This window comes from Physella acuta, unplaced genomic scaffold (assembly GCF_028476545.2).
Source record: "Physella acuta isolate Inbredline_101_S28 unplaced genomic scaffold, ASM2847654v3 ptg002156l, whole genome shotgun sequence".
In the NCBI taxonomy this organism is placed as follows: Eukaryota; Metazoa; Mollusca; class Gastropoda; family Physidae; genus Physella; species Physella acuta.
The window spans coordinates 46,804-69,471 of NW_026733657.1; the positions used below are offsets into that span (position 1 = coordinate 46,804).

General features: G+C 37.3%; 1 protein-coding gene across 1 annotated transcript; it reads right to left on the reverse strand.

The window, feature by feature from the left end:
* Positions 1-1,763: 1,763 nt before the first annotated feature.
* LOC131932387 (forkhead box protein J1-A-like) lies at positions 1,764-20,847 on the reverse strand. Its single transcript, XM_059289313.1, has 4 exons — positions 20,430-20,847; positions 6,722-7,074; positions 5,982-6,253; positions 1,764-2,950 (listed from the first exon to the last, which is right to left on the reverse strand). The coding sequence occupies exons 2-4, from the start codon at positions 6,981-6,983 to the stop codon at positions 2,159-2,161; spliced, it is 1,326 nt and encodes a 441-aa protein (XP_059145296.1). The 5' UTR covers positions 6,984-7,074; positions 20,430-20,847; the 3' UTR covers positions 1,764-2,158.
* Positions 20,848-22,668: the final 1,821 nt, after the last annotated feature.

The following is a 22,668-nucleotide window of genomic DNA, read 5'->3' on the forward strand; positions in this document are numbered from 1 at the left end:
GTGATACATTCTTTCTAGAATCTAGGTCGTGGTTGAAACTAACTCTATGTTGTTGTCAAAGATGTTTCGTTTCATCAAAATTTTAAATGGACGGATTTAGTGCGTATTCGACGAATTTAAAAAAAAAATATTTAAACAAGAAGCCAAAAGTTTGACCAAACTCATAGACAAAACTTAAACATTGTCTGCATACTTCATGTTAATTTTTAAAAAGAAAAGCGAAAAAGGTTTATATTTAAATTTACATCTTAACCGAAGTTAACCCACACAAAAAATGGTCTAAACATGTCTAAAACAATCGTCACACTTTTTTAAATTTTGAAAGTACTAAAATAATAGAAATTTAAATAAGGAGCACTAATTTAAATAAATAAATAAGTTAAATAAATAGTTGCATTTTTATGGTAATGAAGCAATGGAAATTCTTATAATAGAGATCTATATACATTTCACGAATCTATAAATTTGTAACATTCAATTAATGAAAACTATTTTTTACATTTTTCACAAAAATATTTTTTTGTATGTACATTCACAGATGCACCCCCTGATATGAACTGTATTTCTACAGTGGCTTTAACATACCATATAACAAGAATGTATTTTAATACAATTTTTAAAAATGAAATTAGAAAAACTAACATCTAGGAAATAATACATTCAAAATTAGGAACGATAACTAGGTAATAGTGTCCTCACCTAACGCATTGAAGATTATGTGAGATGCTAAAATATAAATTAATCCTCTGGTGTACTTCATAATAATACAAGAGAGAAGCTACGTTATGTGATGTATGAGCCATTCTAACATGGCTCACACAGGAAGTTAAATTAAAAAATAGAAACTAGTAAAGACGGGATAGCCGCCCTTTACTGCTAGATTACTACTTGTTTATGTTACAAAAATCACAGTTGCGATGGGCTTAGTTTGACTAGACTTGTCACAAATTTTTAAAATTCTACATTGTATCACAGAAGTAGCTCTGATCAGAGAATAGCCGGTAGCTTTTCTTGTTTTTTAAGATGAAAAAAAAATTAAACATGCATTTAATGGGAGAAAAAATGAAATATATACAAATCAAAATCTAAAGTACACAATCACCTATATACATATCTCTATTATTTTTTTTTTAAACCTATTTTTAGATGACCTTATCTAGATGTCTCTGAACTAATTAAAATCATGATTATATCACGAGAGATGGGGAGAGGTTCCTCATGATTAAAAATTTTTCGTGAATAATTTTATTTTCACATTAGGGTGGAGATGGGGATGGGATGGGGGGGGGGGGCTGTGTAATGACCACTTAAAAATATCCCAGCGCCCATTAAATTTTAAGACTATTTGATCAGGACCCCAGCGCAATTTGTCGAAAATACGACAATTTTAAATAGCAATGAACATTTCCTTCCTAAATCATTCTCTATTCAATAAAACCCCGCTTGATTACACTTTTTAAATATTTTTTAAAAATAAATATATATAAAAAAAAAAAACACTGGCCAACAGTTATGAAGGACATAAACATAAATAATTTTTGATAATTTAAGCTATACAAATGTGTAAATGAAGCTTAAAAAATTTTAACTGGGTTACAAGCAAAGCAAATCCTGTTTTATAATATGTACACATTTTATGACATAAAGTTTTTATATGTACACAACTTATGACATAATGGACGGTGTTTATTCGTAGTAAAACAAGGGATACCACTTATAACCCTTGCTAGTTACACAAGGGAAATGACAATAAAAAGGGGGAAATAAGTCTGCTTTTAATAGACAATGTTCTGGAGTTTGAGTTGTCTTCTTATGTGGTATGAGAAATTAATACTGCATACGGTAATCGACACATCCTAACCAACCGCGTGTCAATCGACAGGATTTGGCGTGTGTATATGTGTGGGTGCACAATGTGTATATCGTGTGTGTGCAAGGTGTGTCTACCTGTGCAATCCCCACCTTGAGAGGAGGTGGGCGGGTAGATCACGTGACTGCCAATTGGAGGCTTGGACACACGAACTGAACGTTGGTAGGTAGTGAATGTTCTACATTCAACCATCGTACACAATGGACATATTTCGGTGATGTGAAGCCTGCTGAGCAGCTGATACTTGTGTAAAAAAAAAATTTTTAACAAGGCCTAAAGCCAACGTCATCATGGACTCGGCACATCGAACTTAAATTCAAACAACTTGTCCAGATCGAACTGGTTCCCAGATGAGTTCAGACCCAGGCTGTCCCCCCACATGGCGTCGACGTGTTCGGGGTCGGGGGATGGCGCCCTGGGGGTGTTCAAACCCCGGCAGTTCCCGTGGTTGTTGATGTGGTTGTTGATGTGATTGTCGTGGCTGTCCATCGTCCACCAGTCCGGCGGTTTGATGGTCGTGCCTTGGACGGTCAGGTCCAGGGGGTCGTTGCTCTGGAAGTCCAGAGGCATCTCGACGGGGAAACTGTGAGTCTGGGAGAAAAACTCGTCCAGACCGAGGTCGTCCGAGTTGGTCTCAGAGCTGGGCGGGCTGAGTGCCAGAAAGGGCGAGTTGTCCGCCTCGTCAAGGATCTCTTCCGTTTTGATCTTCCTCCCGCCGATATCAATGTCCTGGCTGAGGATGGTGGTCCAGTTGAAATCTCCCTTCAGCGTTAGAGAGTTCTCCGTGTCGTCGTCATCCACGCTAAAGTCCGAGGATCCGTTGCTAAGGAGTTTGTCTTCCCTTGTCGTGCTCTTCATGCCCGCCACACACAGGAAGTCGTCATCGTCCCCCTTGAACCGTTTCATGGGCGGGGATGGGATGTTGTCTCTACTCCCTCTTCTCTTCTTGAAGACCCCGTTCTCCACCAAGTCCCCGTACTGGGGGTTGATCCTCCAGAACCCCCCTTTCCCCGGCTCGTCCTTGCGTCTGGCAACTTTCTCGAAACATTTGTTGAGGGACAGGTTGTGGCGGATAGAATTCTGTTGAGTAGAAACAACATTCTCTATGTAAAATACAAGTCATTGACGCTATTTATAACTTATTTACTGGTTTTTTTTTTTTTTTTTGGCTTTTTTTATTTCATTTTATCAAAACAATTTATTTACAGACCCAGTTCGCTGATATTTTTATACAAGAGAGTGTTAAAACTGTGATATAGGCACACATACACAACACCCCTCCCCACAGTGGAAAAGACTGACAGTTGAAAAAATATTAGTCAAATCACAAGAAAACGGTGGTTCTTCTCTTAGCGTTTCAAACACAATTCTGTTTTGAGTTAGGGCTAGTGGTTAAGTTAGGTTTAGTGGTAAATTAGGTACCCTATACTAATGTAAAATACAGATTATGGGCATCAAGTTTGTGTTAGTAGCCTACTTTATTATTTTACTTCTAAAACATGATATATCGTGTTAAACATGGCACACAACAAGACGAATTAAACGGAACATGCAAAAGCTGGGTTTGAGAGTTTTTTTGTTTGTTTTTTAAACCGGACGACCCCATCTTGATGTCGTCGGCTGTAATCTCACATCGCGTGCATGTTGCCGCGCGCTATAGCGAATCAATAGCCCTCAATGGGCTCTTATGGGCAGAAACAGGCTCGAGTGATTTGTAATTAGTGGGCTAATTGTTGACTCACAAATCAAATCGATAACCCAAGTTTAATACCCCCCAAACCCGCACAAACAGATATTGAACAGGCGATTAATTGTCATTGCTAATCCAATGTTTGGACTGGATATGACTTCAGCTAGTCAAATTCAAAACACCATTACGATGAAGCACATTCATAGCTAAGTAATGTCAAGTATTTCTTCGATTGTCTCCCCTGCAGAGAGTTAAGGCCCTTCCTAATTCTGGTTCTTGTTTAGGGGGCTAAATCAATGAGCGCGTGTAAATAATTGAACAACCAGGACTTGCGGACATTCCTTGCACTTAATTAACTTAAAAATTTGCTGATTTCAAGGTTAATCACTGCGCGCTTAGGTAGGCGAATTTTATTGTCAACTTGAGGAAATTCAAATTCATGATAGAAATACGTCCAGTGAGGTTAGTTGTTTGGCTTCTTCATGTGTCACCAAAGGTTTTCCAGATCTGGAAGACTTATCAAGTTATTTTTTGTTGTGAACTTGGGGCATGCGATTCAATCGAGTGGTGACCACTAAGCTAAACCAAGTTTACTTTCCCAGACTTAGCCAGCTGAGTGAACTCAAGCACGTCCTATGGAACCTAACGTTAACCATTCGGATTTACATAGGCGTGCATTATTACTCGATAACATAACCCCTTTGCCTCGTGTCTTCCTACATTTTCAGTTTTTTTATGGTTTGGAAATAGAAATCAATATCTGCAATAGTGATTGGAAAAATAAGGGGAGGAAACTAGGTGCCGTGTTTTTGTTTCTCTGTTGCTATTTTTTGTTTGTACTGAGAATCATTTTTTTTTACTGCTAGGAAACAACATCAGTAAAGACTTTTGGTATGCATTCTCTCGCAATTAATTAAACGTATATATTCTTGTAGATATTGTAACCAATTATTTTTTTTTGGGTGGGGGGGGGGGGGGGCAGACATTCTCTCAGATCGCGATTTAGAGCAGTTACCGGTTACAAACAAAAAAAAATAAAACAACGCCAAGTTTTCGGAGAATGGTTTAAAAAAGTATAACTATAACGGCGTGGTGAGAAAACAATTTAAAAAAAAAAACACCTAAATTTTAGTTTAAACGTCACTGTTGAATCGACATAACTAAATTTAGTTGTAATGTGACATACAAACTAAAAATACTCCACACCAATGTTCCCGACATCAATGTTTCCCGACACCAATGTTTCGCCAACGAAACCAAACCGGAAGTTAAAGCCGTAAGAGGTCATGCTGACCCGAGTGTATCAATAGCCAGCAAAACAAGATCGATTCATGTTATCGATACTGTGATCGTTGCATTCGTTCTTAAATCAATTGTTGTTTTTTTTTTTTCTCTGCTAGCTGGCGATAAGATAAAAGTGTCTGTTTAATGTGTGTGGAGGGTGTGATGTGGTTGGACCAGGGATACTACGACAAAACAATTGGCTGTTTAGTAACGTCACAGATAGCTTTAAACTTTAAACTGGGATCAGTTGAAATACAACAAAATCATTGGAAACTTAAACGTCACAGATAGCTTTAAACTTTAAATTGGGACCTGTTGAAATAACACAAAATCATTGGAAACTTAAACATCACAGATGTTTAGCTTTAAACGCTAAGCAAGTATCAGTAGAACCTCGACAAAATATTGGATTTTTTTAACATCAGATCTAACTTTAAACTTTAAAACTAGGACCCAGTGTTTCTTTCAGAGTTTTCTTTCCGTGGGCTGTTGGGGGGGGGGGGGGGGCAGATGCCTAGAAGAAACTGCTATGACCAATGGAACTACGACAAAATTATTGGAACCTTAAACACGGTTGATTAAAATTTATACTTGGACTAAACGACGACAAAAATATAAGTATTAAATATCTAAGTAAAAACTGTAAAATATTTTATCAGTTTGCTTGAGTGAAGGTTGGGGGTGGGGGGGTGGTGGTTTTGTTTTTTACTCGTTTGAAATCTAATTAATATTTTAATTAAACCATAGAAAGATGAGTGCCCAAATAATTTGCCTCTATTGTGTTAGAATGTTAGAATTATGTGTTTTTTTTTTCAGCCGCCTCAACACCCTTCACTCTGCAAACTTTTTGTACCCTCCCCCACCCCCTTTGTTAGAAGCAGTGCTGTTCCTATTGGGTTTTAAAGTACCCAAAATGCAGTCTTCTAAGCCACGTTTCTCCCAACCCTCCATTATAATAAGCTAATCTAGAACAGCATTTGTTTTCATGAAAAACTCAATTCCGTATACACGTACCCCCCTCCCTCCCTCCCTCCCCCACCCCGTATGGAACACACGCCTGTTAGTAGTTAGACAAGGGCCAAAGTTAGACAACTGTGTTTAGACAAGGGCCAAAGTTAGATAACTCTCAGTACCAACCTGCCAACTTGGGTCTGTGAGACGGTAATACATGAAATTGTCAGTAATCCAGTTATATATGGAGGACAGGGTGATTTTATTTTTTCTGGTCGCCTTCATGGCCATGCAAATGAGGCTAGCGTATGAGTAGGGCGGCTTAACGTACGGGTTAGTCTTATAGTCTATGCCGTCGGGTGAGACACCTGAAGGAGCCGTATCACCCACCTGAAGACGAGGCTCCATTTTGTGCAGGTAGTTGTGGGGGGAGATGATGGAAGGTGAGCCAGGTGGTTCTGGGAAACAAAAGAGAAACCACACTCAGACTTTATTATTTTTTTTAATTTTAAATTCATTTTTTAGTTGTTTTTTGGAATGATAAAATAAACTTTTTTTTTTTTAAATTACTAAATAAAAAACAACTAAAAATGTATTTTAAAGGCATATATATATATATATATATATATATATATATATATATATATATATATATATATATATATATATATATATATATATATATATATATATAATAAGGTTTAAATTATTGGTAAAAAATTATATTGGAATAAAATCATTTCATTTATGTTGTTGTTTTCTAATACAGCTAAGCATTTTTTATAGATTTTATTTTATTTTCGCTTATTGTTTAAATGTAATTATTTAAAATAGCCATTTGATTATTTTTTAAACTATTTTGATAAGGAGATTTTTAATTATTTATTTTCTTCTATTAAATCTTTTGTACTGTCTTATGTATTTACCTTGTTTTATTATGTTTCGGTTGTTATCCAAACCGGAAGCAGACGACTGCCTGGGCTGGGTGATCTCAGACACCTTGAGGTTCTGCAGCCAGCCCAAACTGGTCAGACTGTCGTCCAGACAAGCGCCGCTGTGGTAGGTGTCCTGCGGGTGCTTGGCCATCCAGTTCTGCTGGAACTTTTTGGCCAACATGGCCGCAGGTGATAACCTTGGCCTTGACACGACGGCTGGGGCCTCCTGTACGAAGATGACCGGCATCTTCATGCTAGCACAGGTCTGGCTGGGGTGTAAGGGAAACAGCAATGGGCCTCGAGATTACAGCGTGCAGTTGTGGTGGTCAGTGGCTGACATTGTTCTGTAAAAAAAAAAGACAGGTTTTTTATGAAATATTTCGATCTATGTTTGAGTATTTCACTGTTAAAATTGCGCACAAGGGGAGAACGTAATGACCAATCTAAGAAGCAGCGCGTTAAAAATTCAAATTGTTTTAAAGAAATAAAACATGTTCTAGTAAAAAAAAATAGATGCAATTCCAACATGTATGTACGTGATTTTATTTAATATTTATTAAATTTTAAAAAAATGTTTTTAGGCTAAAACATTTTTACCATTTAATATTCACCCCCCTCCCCCGCCCCTCTTGCGAATATTTACCCTCCTTCCCCCTCCCCTTTCCCACAACGATGGTCGGACGGGCAGTGTCTTGTACAAGCGACACATGTAAGCCACCTACTTCCATTGTTTTCCAACCACAAGAATTTCCGGACGCGAAAAAAAAAACGCAGGAGAAAAAGAAACGCTTTCATATCTAGGTCACGCGCCCACCCAACAACGACACTGTGACCGTTAACAGGTTTCTTGATACGTCCACCACCCACCCCTTCCCCAATACTCTTAAATTTTGCACCCCCCCCCCCTCCCCTCAACCTCAAGTTTTCAATGATAAAAGTAGTGGTAAGATTTGGTAAGATATTGATTTTTTTTAAGTTATGCGGCAAAAGAAAGCTAAAATATTACTTTTCTAGGTTAACGAAAATGGAAAGCTTAAAATCAGCAGAACTAGCTTGTGTATAACAAGGTGTTGTGTAAGTCAGCCTGCAACCGGTGCACTGTCAAGGTATTTCTCGTACATTCTTCTGTCAGTCGAGTGCAGTGTTTTATGACAAACTAGCGGCACTGGGAAGTTGTAAAAGTCAAGGCTGGGACCAACACTGGAGTTTATATTAGCTCATTAAAACTTCAAAACGTCGCGAAAGGACTGTTATTATATCAATTCTAGACTTTTAAGGAAATATCTGTTCTGTCTATTCTCTCAATTCTAGACTTTTAAAGAAATATCTGTTCTGTCTATTCTCTCAATTCTAGACTTTTAAAGAAATATCTGTTCTGTCTATTCTCTCAATTCTAGACTTTTAAAGAAATATCTGTTCTGTCTATTCTCTCAATTCTAGACTTTTAAAGAAATATCTGTTCTGTCTATTCTCTCAATTCTAGACTTTTAAAGAAATATCTGTTCTGTCTATTCTCTCAATTCTAGACTTTTAAAGAAATATCTGTTCTGTCTATTCTCTCAATTCTAGACTTTTAAAGAAATATCTGTTCTGTCTATTCTCTCAATTCTAGACTTTTAAAGAAATATCTGTTCTGTCTATTCTCTCAATTCTAGACTTTTAAAGAAATATCTGTTCTGTCTATTCTCTCGGTTCTAGACTTTTAAGGAAATAATATTCTGTCTATTCTCTCAAATCTATCTTCTATTCTTTGCCCTGGATGGATAAGAATGGTTTGTTCTATTGTTACATTTTAAAGACTAAAGTCGGACACTGTTTTAAAGGGGAGATGACCCGTCCCCCATTGTTTTCTTCCAAAGTCTTATAAATTATAAAATTTATTCAAAATGCAGCATAAAAAAATATAATAATTTTTTTTTTAACAAAATTTAAAGTCTAAAGAAACTAATTCGTTCAACTGTAGTTTTTATTTTATTTTAATTTTTTTTTTAAAGGAACAAAAAATGCTATCTTCACGGGCAGGCGACGCCAATTAAAACTTTATCTGATAACAGTTGCTTTCGGCGATTGGTTTGTGACGTCATGAACGTGACATATGGAAGGGGAGATAACTGCTCAGTACAATGCTCCCCACCCCCTCCCTACACACTCAAAGCCACATATACACACATACACCTGCATTACAACAGAGACTTTTACTATTACTACGCCTAGTTGCCAGTACCTAACATAACAAACCTAGTTGCCAGTACCTAACATAACAAACCTAGTTGCCAGTACCTAACATAGCCTACCAGAAACCTAGTTGCCAGTACCTAACATAGCCTACCAGAAACCTAGTTGCCAGTACCTAACATAACCTACCAGAAACCTAGTTGCCAGTACCTAACATAGCCTACCAAAAACCTACTTGACAGTACCTAACATAACCTATCAGAAACCTACTTGACAGTATCTAACATAACCTATCAGAAACCTACTTGACAGTACCTAACATATTCTATCAGAAACCTACTTGACAGTACCTAACATAACCTATCAGAACCTCTTGCTGAATGTAACTAAAAATTCTCCAACTGTGCTCGAAGATGGAGAATCAATTCAAGACAGTTCATAGCGTGTACACATGCACAGTGTGTACATGCTAAGCTATATGCCTACAATGCACACACTGGTCATAGAATAATTGATGACTCGTGGAGAGAGTAGCTCTCTGTGAACCTAATCAACCAGACAAGACGTGAACACATATTGAACATACAACAGTCTTGAACGTATGTTAAACATACACCAGTCGTGAACGTATGTTGAGCATACATACATATTCTTCAACATACCATATTGATGAATGCAGGCATACAGATAAAAATATGTTTTAAAAATTCATTTATACATGATTAATTCCTGTAATAAGAAAGTATGTGGTGGGGTCGCGTGGTGGATTAAAGAACGTTGTTCAACTAAATATTAACTTGTAAGGCAGATATTAGCTGGAGTTTACTCACTCGCCCGTACTTGAAGACAATGGCCTGACATTTTTCTCCAGGCACGAATATTTGGTTATAGGATCTTGTATCAACTCCCACCTTACAAATAACAGCCCCCCAACCACCACTCCACCCCCACCACCCCCACCCATACATACACAAACCTCAGCCCCCAAACCCCACTCCCACCCCCACCCATACATACACAAACCTCAGCCCCCAACCCCCAAACCACCACTCCACCCCCCCCCCCCCAACCCATACATACACAAACCTCAACCCATGCTGACCAGGTCACGCGTCACGCCTGACCACTAAACAAAGGTTCCAGTGAAGCGAGATGGGACCTGCTTTAAACCTGAGACGGTATTAGGGGGTGGAATATTTCAATTATCAACTAATCCTGACCAATGCTCTTTGCCAGTGTGTTGTATATATATATATATATATATATATATATATATATATATATATATATATATATATATATATATATATATATATATATATATATATACGGAATGTAACAACCAAAGAACGCCAATGATACCACGTCTCACAGAATGGAATGTTGTTATTGTTATTGTTGTTATTGGCGGTACTGTTGATTTGTTTTCTCCCTGTTCCCCATAGCGTCTAATTTGAGGCGGGGCCGGTAGATCGAACACCGGTCAACCAGAGCGAGACTTCGATTGATCAATCAGGAGATCGATGGTCTCCAAGAAAAAAAACGTAACATTGTTGCGATGCAATGATATATAAACACCAATCCTAGCGAGGCGGGTTTTTTTTTGTTCTAAATGCCGGATATAATAGAAAGAAATCAATAATAAATTACTTGAATTAGTTGAAAGTAAACCGCACAATGCAGTAAGAACAATACAATGACGTAAGGTGGATAAAACTATCCATTAATACAATATTGATTTTTTAAAAATTAACCAAATAGTTGGAAATATAAAATGAAACATAGAACTTTCAAAGCAATACTTGGGGGTGTGGGGTGGGGTGTGGAGGTGGAGTGAAGATTGACTTGTCCTAAGAACGAACCAGCTATTAGCCAAAATGTCGAAACAGCTATTAACCTATCGATCCCCTAGCTAGATCTACTTGCAGCTTTTATCTACTTGCAGCACTTATCTACTTATCCAGGTAGGAACTTAAGTAGAGACATCGATAAGCTGACCGGGGTCTATATTGATCTGTCAAATTATCGATCGATCGATTCTTTGTTTAACCGCCCTACCGTCCTGGGTTATGTCTATAGACTAATTCGCGAGCGGTGGTCGCCGACTCGCTCAAATATGTGATCAGCCTCGAAGGTAATGGACACAAAAAATAGGCCGTGATGTCATAAGAATGTGTAATCGATCAATGAAAATAATCATGTTGATGTTTGGTGACAGGGGTGGTCAAACAAAAAATTGCTGACAAGGTTATTCCGTCTAAAAAATGTCAGGGTATGTCAATACAGTTTGAGAGTCTTTGTGTTGGGAAGTAAGGTTTTAATTCGTGCGTATTAGTGTTGTATAATATTGTTTAATGTCATTGATGCTATAATTTCAAGACTGAAAGATGCTTATTATAACTTGTTAATTTTTCTACAAGAAATATAGACTGAAATTACCTGGTGACTCTTTAAAACAACAGATGTCGCTGGCAAATCAAACTTTCGCTGGCTATCCGACACTTCTCCAATACCTTCTCTTCATCCCCCCTACCCCTCCCCAAAACATACACAAAAGAACTGCACACGCATTGAACCATTTAACAAAACAGTAAGAAAAATTTGTTCGCAATGAAATTATATTTAGCTGGGCTACACAGCCCGCGAAAAGTGCCATACTTGATTGGACACAGCACACGAAATAGACCAAACTTGATTGAACCCAGCACACGAAATGGACCAAACTTGATTGGACCTAGGCCATAATATGAGCCATACTTGATTGAACCCAGCACACGAAATGGACCAAACTTGATTGGACCTAGGCCATAATATGAGCCATACTTGATTGAACCCAGCACACGATATGGACCAAACTTGATTGGACCTAGACCTTGATATGGACCATACTTAATTGGACCAAGCATACAAAATGTACCATATTTAATTAGACCCTGTAGACGAAATAGACCATACCAAATGGGACCCAGCACACGATATGGACCACACTTAATTGGACCCAACACACGATATCGGATATAACCCATACTTGATAAGATCCCTCGTACTGTAAACAAATCGTTAACACTTTAACAACAGAAATATCTAAAAAAGTTTCAAAGCAACTGTTCTTCAAAGTTTGACCCATGGAATCTTCTAGCAGATGATCATAAAGATGAGCACAGTAGTATATTAGGTCGCTTTTGATTATTATTTTTGGCGGAGGTGGGGATGTGGAGGAACAATGACATATAGCAAAATACTCGGAGGAGCTGCCGCAGCGTGGCGCAAAGAGATATAGTAAAATACTCCCAGCCTGGCGCATCGGGATGTGGAGGGTGGTGGAGCAGGATGCGCGGGTGGCGCAAAGATATATAGTAAAATACGACGCCAACTGGGGTTGGCGGAGGTGGTGGGGAAGTAGGTCAGTAGGTCACCTTTTGGTGACCTTGTGACGTAATTAGTAACATTATGACGTAATCATTGACCTAGTTACGTAATTTTAATGTGTTTTTTAATTAGTTTTAATGAGTTTTTTAAATTTTTAATTAATTTTTGACCTAGTTACGTAATTTAATGCGTTTTTTAATGAGTTTCAATTTAATTTTTAATTTTTAATTAAATTTTATTAACTAGTTACGTAATTTGATTTTAATTATTTTTATTTTGTTTATTTTTAATTTTATTTTATAATTAGTTTGAATTCAATTTAATTACTTTGTTTATATTGTGTAATTTTTTATTGACTAGTTACGTAATTGGATTTTAATTTTTTAAATTTTTAAATTTAAATTTTAAATTTTAATTGATTTTAATTACTTTGTATTTTGTTTGTTTATTTTGTTTGTTTACTTGTTATTTAATTTGATTACTTTGTTTATATTGTGTAATTTTTATTAACGAGTTACGTAATTTGATTTTATTTTTTTTTTTTAATTTTTAACTTTTTAAAATTGATTTTAATTACTTTGAATGTTGTTTATTTGTTTATTTGTTGGTTTGTTTATTTACTTGTATGTATGTTTAATAGTAAACGGATAGGGGTGTTGGTGGATGAGAGGGGGAGTAATGATGGGGTTTGAGGGTAGGGGTGTGCTAGCATGTACTAGAACAGTCTTTGTATAACAGCCATTAACCAGCCATGCAACAACACCTGTTACTCGCTAATGGCACCCGGCACGTATCGATTCACCAGCAAAGTTTTTCTTTTTGTGAGGGACCGTACACTGTCCGAGTTAATTTTGGTCACACCCACTGGACCATCATCAACTTGATAGCCCACCTAATTAAATTTTTTGACACCCGTCATTGATTTATGTGGGTTCGCGAACCGATCCCACCGGGAGGTATGGTAATTAACGCGAAGCCAGCGTTAAGTGTGGGAACATCTGTTACCACGTTAATCGATTTTACCGATCGCTTTGTTAGCTCCGCGAAGTACATAGGTCATTATGCAACAGCTGTTGTGCGACAGCTGGTGGTGTAATTAGGTTGAGCAACCGGACATTACCTTGTTGGTTTTCTAGTACGCGTATGCTACACGTATATACACATTCACACACACATACACTAAATTAGAACAAAAATCTTCTTATATTTTATTTGTTTATTAACGTTTTTCCAATTCATCAAAGGCTTTTAAAATTTGATTTTAATTTTTTAAATTTTAAAATTTGATTTTAATTTTTTAAATTTTTAAATTTTTTAAAATTATTATTTTTAAATTTTATTTTTAATTGTTGTTTACTTGTTGTTTAATTTAATTACTTTGTATAATTTATTTGTTTGAAATTCATTTTAATTAGTTTGCTTTTAATTTCTTTGTTGTACGCCGTTTGAAATAAAAGACTAACACTAGCGTGTACTAGAAAGTGTCATTGTGTATAACATCCATTTAACCACAGCTGTTACTTATTAGCGACAGCTTGTACTTATCGATCCGCCCGTGATCCTCCCCGGCGCTCCCCATGGTTGCTTAATAGCGGGCTCACTGAAGCGATCACAACAGGTAATTAATCGAAGCCATTAAGTCCCTCTACGCGTTAAGTGTGGCGACAGCTGGTGCTGTAATTACTCACGGCTCTCGGCTTTTTTCATTAGACTACAGCTGTACATGAACTATGTTCACATATCGTACGCCCGGTCATTCTTTGAGCAAATTAAAAAATTTTGTTTCCACATGTCCTGCGAACCGTCCCTGGCTATGTATGAAAGATTAATAGTTGTAACTATTCGCTTATAGCGAGGGTCAGCGAAAACAAAAAAAAAATATATTTAAGGGTCGGAATTTTCTTTCAACCACCGTTAAGTCAGGTTTTGAGACGAAACGAAGTCTCGGTAGGTTCGTGTTTTTTAATGGGCGACAGGGCGACTTGGTGCGTTGGTACGTAGGTATGCGGGGTAGACATGTTTTTTACAAGTCTGGAAAAGTAATTACGTTTTTATGACCGTTCCGATTTTCTTTTGATCTGACCACCATTTGACCACACTGAGCCAGATAAATTTAACAATTGTCGCAGCGGGGTTTATTTTAAGTGCACCCCGTGCACGCTTGTTTACATTTTAAAAGACGTGTCGCGTGTCTTCCCCTTACGGCTTCCCTAATAGAGAAACGAGAGGAAAGACAACTGTTCTAAAATTAGAACAGCCTTGTCTACAGACACGAGTATCGTCCCTTGTGAAAAAATTCGCGTCAGAATCCTTAACTAAACAGTCAATTTCTTTAAAAAGTTAAAAAATAATTTAGGAAGACAAGGGTTAACAAAATATATATCTTAGTCTTGCAGCAGATTACCTTCCCATGTTCGCTTTAGTATTACAGTTTTCATCAATCTTCTTTTTGACTTGAACTTCTTTAATTTTTAAGAAAGTTAACTTATACATAATACATTACGGCTAATGACAATTTTTTTATTTTTACCACTCAATGTATTTTCTTTTTCTATATCTTACATTGTCATCTTAATTTTTGATCACCTTAGGTGGTGGTAAGGTGGTAAGGTGGTGGTAAGGTGGTGGTAAGGTGGTGGTAAATTTGCTTAAGGTGGTGGTAAGGTGGTAAGGTGGTGGTAAGGTGGTGGTAAGGTGGTGGTAAGGTGGTGGTAAATTTGCTTAAGATTATAAACTTCAAGTTTTAAAAAACAACAACGTTATAGTACGTCGTGTCAAATGACACACCGTTTAAAATGTCTACATTTAAAGTTCACCAAAATAATGACGTAAAAACTAAATATGATATGACGTTAGCATACATATCATTCAATCTAATCACTCTAAAGTACAAATCAATAATTTTTATTGATTAAGGGGCTGGGTGAGTTATTTTTATCACTATTCGCCCTTCCCCTTCCCTTTGTCCGCAACCCCTTCCCCCTTCTCCCATCCAGCCTTGCGTCATCACACTAACCTCAATACCAACCGCTAGATAAACAGACCGTACTACTACCCACACTATACCTATTCCATTTAAGAGACAAAGGCTGTATGACAATCCTACAGACAAATATTTATTCAACTAATATCACAACCCCCTAGAAACCACTCCAACAGACTGGGATACATAACTTGTAGACACCACTCCTCGTTGAATATCTCTTGCACCCTACCTACATCGACAACTTTGTCCGCCGCCCTCGCCCCCGTCCCTAGTATGAACTCAGTTACCAACAATTTCAAAACATGCATGTTCCGAGTTCAAAACCAACCTTCACCGACACTAGTATGAACTCGGCCCCTAACACTTCCAAAACATGCCTGTACTAACTTTGAAACCACCCTCGGTGAAAACTTCACCGACCCTACTATGGACTCTACACCTAGCGATTCCAAAACATGCAAGTTCCGAGTTCAAAACCAACCTTCACCGACACTAGTATGAACTCAGTTACCAACAATTTCAAAACAGGCATGTTCCGAGTTCAAAACCAACCTTCACCGACACTAGTATGAACTCGGCCCCTAACACTTCCAAAACATGCCTGTACTAACTTTGAAACCACCCTCGGTGAAAACTTCACCGACCCTACTATGGACTCTACACCTAACGATTCCAAAACATGCAAGTTCCGAGGTCAAAACCAACCTTCACCGACACTAGTATGAACTCGGCTACCAACAATTCCAAAACATGCATGTTCCGAGTTCAAAACCAACCTTCACCGACACTAGTATGAACTCGGCTACCAACAATTCCCAAACATGCATGTACCATCGTTCCAACCTGCCTCAGTGCTAACAAAATTCCCCGACCCTAGTATGAACTCGACTGCCATCAATTCCTAAACATCCATGTACCAACTTTGTAACCTGCTTCGGTGAAAACTTCACCGACCTTAGTTTAACTCTCCCTAACATTTCCAATGATGCGTGTACGAACTTTGTAACCTGCCTCGGTGAAAACACCCCCGTCCCTAGTATGAACTCGGTTACCAACAATTTCAAAACATGCATGTTCCGAGTTCAAAACCAAGCTTCACCGACACTAGTATGAACTCGGCTACCAACAATTCCTAAACATGCATGTACCAACTTTGCAACCTGCCTCGGTGTTAACAAAAACTCCTCTGACCCTAGTATGGACTCTACACCTACCGATTCCAAAACATGCATGTTCCGAGTTCAAAACCAACCTTCACCGACACTAGTATGAACTCGGCTACCAACAATTCCTAAACATGTCTGTCCCAACTTTGTAACCTGCCTCGGTGAAAACTTCACCGACCCTAGTATGGTCTCTCTACCTATCAATTCTAAAACATGGATGTACCAACTTCGAAACAGCCCTCTGTGTTAACAAAATTCCCCCGACCCTACTATAGACTCGACCCCTAACAATTCCAAAACATGCATGGTCTAGCTTCCAACCTGCCTCGGTGAAAACGTCACCGAGTCGTGTATAAAATCTGTCCCAACCAACTCCAAACCTTCCCTGGGCACCCGAATAAAAATAACTCACCCAGCCCCTTAATCAATAAAAATTATTGATTTGTACTTTAGAGTGATTAGATTGAATGATATGTATGCTAACGTCATATCATATTTAGTTTTTACGTCATTATTTTGGTGAACTTTAAATGTAGACATTTTAAACGGTGTGTCATTTGACACGACGTACTATAACGTTGTTGTTTTTTAAAACTTGAAGTTTATAATCTTAAGCAAATTTACCACCACCTTACCACCACCTTACCACCACCTTACCACCTTACCACCACCTTAAGCAAATTTACCACCACCTTACCACCACCTTACCACCACCTTACCACCTTACCACCACCTAAGGTGATCAAAATTAAGATGACAATGTAAGATATAGAAAAAGAAAATACATTGAGTGGTAAAAATAAAAAAAATTGTCATTAGCCGTAATGTATTATGTATAAGTTAACTTTCTTAAAAATTAAAGAAGTTCAAGTCAAAAAGAAGATTGATGAAAACTGTAATACTAAAGCGAACATGGGAAGGTAATCTGCTGCAAGACTAAGATATATATTTTGTTAACCCTTGTCTTCCTAAATTATTTTTTAACTTTTTAAAGAAATTGACTGTTTAGTTAAGGATTCTGACGCGAATTTTTTCACAAGGGACGATACTCGTGTCTGTAGACAAGGCTGTTCTAATTTTAGAACAGTTGTCTTTCCTCTCGTTTCTCTATTAGGGAAGCCGTAAGGGGAAGACACGCGACACGTCTTTTAAAATGTAAACAAGCGTGCACGGGGTGCACTTAAAATAAACCCCGCTGCGACAATTGTTAAATTTATCTGGCTCAGTGTGGTCAAATGGTGGTCAGATCAAAAGAAAATCGGAACGGTCATAAAAACGTAATTACTTTTCCAGACTTGTAAAAAACATGTCTACCCCGCATACCTACGTACCAACGCACCAAGTCGCCCTGTCGCCCATTAAAAAACACGAACCTACCGAGACTTCGTTTCGTCTCAAAACCTGACTTAACGGTGGTTGAAAGAAAATTCCGACCCTTAAATATATTTTTTTTTTGTTTTCGCTGACCCTCGCTATAAGCGAATAGTTACAACTATTAATCTTTCATACATAGCCAGGGACGGTTCGCAGGACATGTGGAAACAAAATTTTTTAATTTGCTCAAAGAATGACCGGGCGTACGATATGTGAACATAGTTCATGTACAGCTGTAGTCTAATGAAAAAAGCCGAGAGCCGTGAGTAATTACAGCACCAGCTGTCGCCACACTTAACGCGTAGAGGGACTTAATGGCTTCGATTAATTACCTGTTGTGATCGCTTCAGTGAGCCCGCTATTAAGCAACCATGGGGAGCGCCGGGGAGGATCACGGGCGGATCGATAAGTACAAGCTGTCGCTAATAAGTAACAGCTGTGGTTAAATGGATGTTATACACAATGACACTTTCTAGTACACGCTAGTGTTAGTCTTTTATTTCAAACGGCGTACAACAAAGAAATTAAAAGCAAACTAATTAAAATGAATTTCAAACAAATAAATTATACAAAGTAATTAAATTAAACAACAAGTAAACAACAATTAAAAATAAAATTTAAAAATAATAATTTTAAAAAATTTAAAAATTTAAAAAATTAAAATCAAATTTTAAAATTTAAAAAATTAAATTCAAATTTTAAAAGCCTTTGATGAATTGGAAAAACGTTAATAAACAAATAAAATATAAGAAGATTTTTGTTCTAATTTAGTGTATGTGTGTGTGAATGTGTATATACGTGTAGCATACGCGTACTAGAAAACCAACAAGGTAATGTCCGGTTGCTCAACCTAATTACACCACCAGCTGTCGCACAACAGCTGTTGCATAATGACCTATGTACTTCGCGGAGCTAACAAAGCGATCGGTAAAATCGATTAACGTGGTAACAGATGTTCCCACACTTAACGCTGGCTTCGCGTTAATTACCATACCTCCCGGTGGGATCGGTTCGCGAACCCACATAAATCAATGACGGGTGTCAAAAAATTTAATTAGGTGGGCTATCAAGTTGATGATGGTCCAGTGGGTGTGACCAAAATTAACTCGGACAGTGTACGGTCCCTCACAAAAAGAAAAACTTTGCTGGTGAATCGATACGTGCCGGGTGCCATTAGCGAGTAACAGGTGTTGTTGCATGGCTGGTTAATGGCTGTTATACAAAGACTGTTCTAGTACATGCTAGCACACCCCTACCCTCAAACCCCATCATTACTCCCCCTCTCATCCACCAACACCCCTATCCGTTTACTATTAAACATACATACAAGTAAATAAACAAACCAACAAATAAACAAATAAACAACATTCAAAGTAATTAAAATCAATTTTAAAAAGTTAAAAATTAAAAAAAAAAAATAAAATCAAATTACGTAACTCGTTAATAAAAATTACACAATATAAACAAAGTAATCAAATTAAATAACAAGTAAACAAACAAAATAAACAAACAAAATACAAAGTAATTAAAATCAATTAAAATTTAAAATTTAAATTTAAAAATTTAAAAAATTAAAATCCAATTACGTAACTAGTCAATAAAAAATTACACAATATAAACAAAGTAATTAAATTGAATTCAAACTAATTATAAAATAAAATTAAAAATAAACAAAATAAAAATAATTAAAATCAAATTACGTAACTAGTTAATAAAATTTAATTAAAAATTAAAAATTAAATTGAAACTCATTAAAAAACGCATTAAATTACGTAACTAGGTCAAAAATTAATTAAAAATTTAAAAAACTCATTAAAACTAATTAAAAAACACATTAAAATTACGTAACTAGGTCAATGATTACGTCATAATGTTACTAATTACGTCACAAGGTCACCAAAAGGTGACCTACTGACCTACTTCCCCACCACCTCCGCCAACCCCAGTTGGCGTCGTATTTTACTATATATCTTTGCGCCACCCGCGCATCCTGCTCCACCACCCTCCACATCCCGATGCGCCAGGCTGGGAGTATTTTACTATATCTCTTTGCGCCACGCTGCGGCAGCTCCTCCGAGTATTTTGCTATATGTCATTGTTCCTCCACATCCCCACCTCCGCCAAAAATAATAATCAAAAGCGACCTAATATACTACTGAGCACAAAACACATCATAACTACAGTAGTCTAGATCTACATTATATCAACAAAACACGAATCTTTACATCTTGATGTTCGTCTCTCTACTAACTGAACGGCGTCGATTTCATAATTAAACGAGTGTGTTCATGACATTACGCAAGTTAACATTAACATCCATAACACCAAACAAAACTTTTCGAAACTGTCTGATTGTATGTATGAAGGAAATAAATATAACATCATCATTGTCTGGGTATTGCACGCTTTCAAACCCTTTAACCGAATTCTTAACAAGTTGTTTATAAGTTTATGAGTTTAACTGGAAACTATTTCATCGTCAACAAAAACGAAACTAAAAATGTAATGTTAGTTAGGCCTACACTAACAACTGAGGGGGTCAAATTAGGTTTAGTGGGTTGGGTTAACTTTCCCATTTCGGATAAGTTATCACAACAAAACACGCTCTGACAAATGATGCAATACTCACTGTGTTATCTGCCAGCTGATTGGTCAGATCCACCTTGTCTCATCTTCCGCCGTCATCATAAGTGGAGCAGATGGGACACGAACAGCTGATTCGTTGTTTTGATTTGCACCAACTTGTTCCAACTAGCCCGCCTCGCGTCAATCTATTTCCGTGCCGGCTACTTCAAGAGTTTGATCCCCAACATCGATAAATTTCCTGTTGTTGTTTTGTTTTTTTAAATTCCGGTCACGTTAAGTTTTGGTACAAGAAAATAAAGTCAGTTGTGTGGCTATTTACAAGTAAACCTCAACTCTCCTGTGTCCAGCCAAGCGCCCTACACACACAAGAACTGGGCTCTAGACTAACCAGCACTCGCTCATTGGTAGCGCTATATACAAGTTCCAGAACCGGTGCCTAAAATAAGTCTGACTTGAACCCGCGCGAGTTGGGCAAGCGGTAACTGGGTAAACTCGAGTAAATACTGGCCCACCATTGGTCCGCCGCGGACCTGTTTGCACGCGATCCAATGGCAGCAGTAACAACATTGGCCTCAAGTGGGAGTTATTCAAAACTACAAACGTGTTATGTCACAGCCGGGGCGAAACAATTATTTGAAAGTTAATGATTTTTTTTTCTATAAAAAAAAAAAAAAAAAAAAAAAAAGACGTTGGTTGAAAATGTTTTAACCGCTGAAAAATGCGTTGTTACTGATTCGATTTTATTCGTACTTATATAACAAGTATAGAAAATAACAATACTTAATCTCCAAACAAATCATAAGTCTAAACCTAATATATACTAACATGTAGTTAGTTGTAGTTGAATGCTAAACTGGATTATGTCAATTAGTAATCTTTTATATACGAATATGTGGGTACGGCTAATCTATAAAAACTACAAGTTGTTTTTTTTTTTAAAAATACATAGTTTGTATTCCATTATGAAATTATTGGAATGAGGTTATAAATTTACAGTAAAATAGTTTTAAGGTTAAAAAATAAGAATTTAAAAAAAAACATCGAACCGTGCAGCGATCAAGGGGTTAATTGTTTTGTTATGTTTGTTCTGTTAGGCTTGTGTGTGTGTGTGTGTGTATGTGTGTGTGTTGGGGAGGGGAGGGTCGTCACAATAATTATGATTTTATTATTTTTGTGTTCCGTTTACTAACTAATTGGAATTTAATTGCTATATTAAAAATTTGATTTAAAAAAAAACAACACTTTTATGAAAAGGGGCGTTTATAATTTCGAGTAATTCAAAGAGGCAATTTTAAAATCGTTATAACGTGTCGAGCGTTGACTTGCTCTTTGATTGTGAATATGCCGATAGTGATATACTCGATACGTCAAATTGTTGATGAGGGGTGGGGGTGTAAATAAAATAGTGGGTAGGTGTGATTGGAGATCGGTGTGTGATTTAATAACAAGGGTTGTTGATTTAGTGAGATGAGGATGTTTTAATTTTTGGAGAGTGTAAGGGGGGGGGGTGTTGGTTAGGTGGCTGGGGTGTTGATTTTAATGGGGGGTGTTAATTTTGTGGGAGGGGTGTTGATTAGGTGTCTGGGGGTGTTGGTTTTGATATGGTTTTAGGGGGGGGGGGCGTTTGGGAGGTAAAGGGGTGTTGTCGGGACGGGTGTAAAACAGGAGTTGAAGTTTACCCGTTACCGTAGCAGGTTCGACTGTTTTGACACGGGCATTGTCTGCTAGACGGGCACAGTCGCGGCGCTGTCAGACGGTCGTCACGTGATATTATTCCGCTTCAGCGGGCTGGGTGGGTGGGGGTGGGGTGAGAGAAAAACTAATGAGCGTTTGATTTTGATCGCTCGACTTTAGAAATAGGTGTGTTGATAACAGTTTTAGTGTTGATAACAGTTTTAGTGTTGATAACAGTTTTAGTGTTGATAATAGTTTTAGTGTTGATAACAGTTTAGTGTTGATAATAGTTTTAGTGTTGATAACAGTTTAGTGTTGATAATAGTTTAGTGTTGATAATAGTTTAGTGTTGATAACAGTTTAGTGTTGATAACAGTTTTAGTGTTGATAACAGTTTTAATATTGATAGAAGTTTTTATGTCGATAACAGTTTTAGTGTTGATAACAGCTCCGGTGTTGAAACGTCTCACATGTTGATTTCAATTCCCGCGTTACAAGAGCCCTCGTGTTGTTAGCAGTTTTACTGTTGATATCACTCCGTGTTGTTAGCAGTTTTACTGTTGATATTTCTCTGTGTTGATAGCAGTTTTACTGTTGATATTTATCTG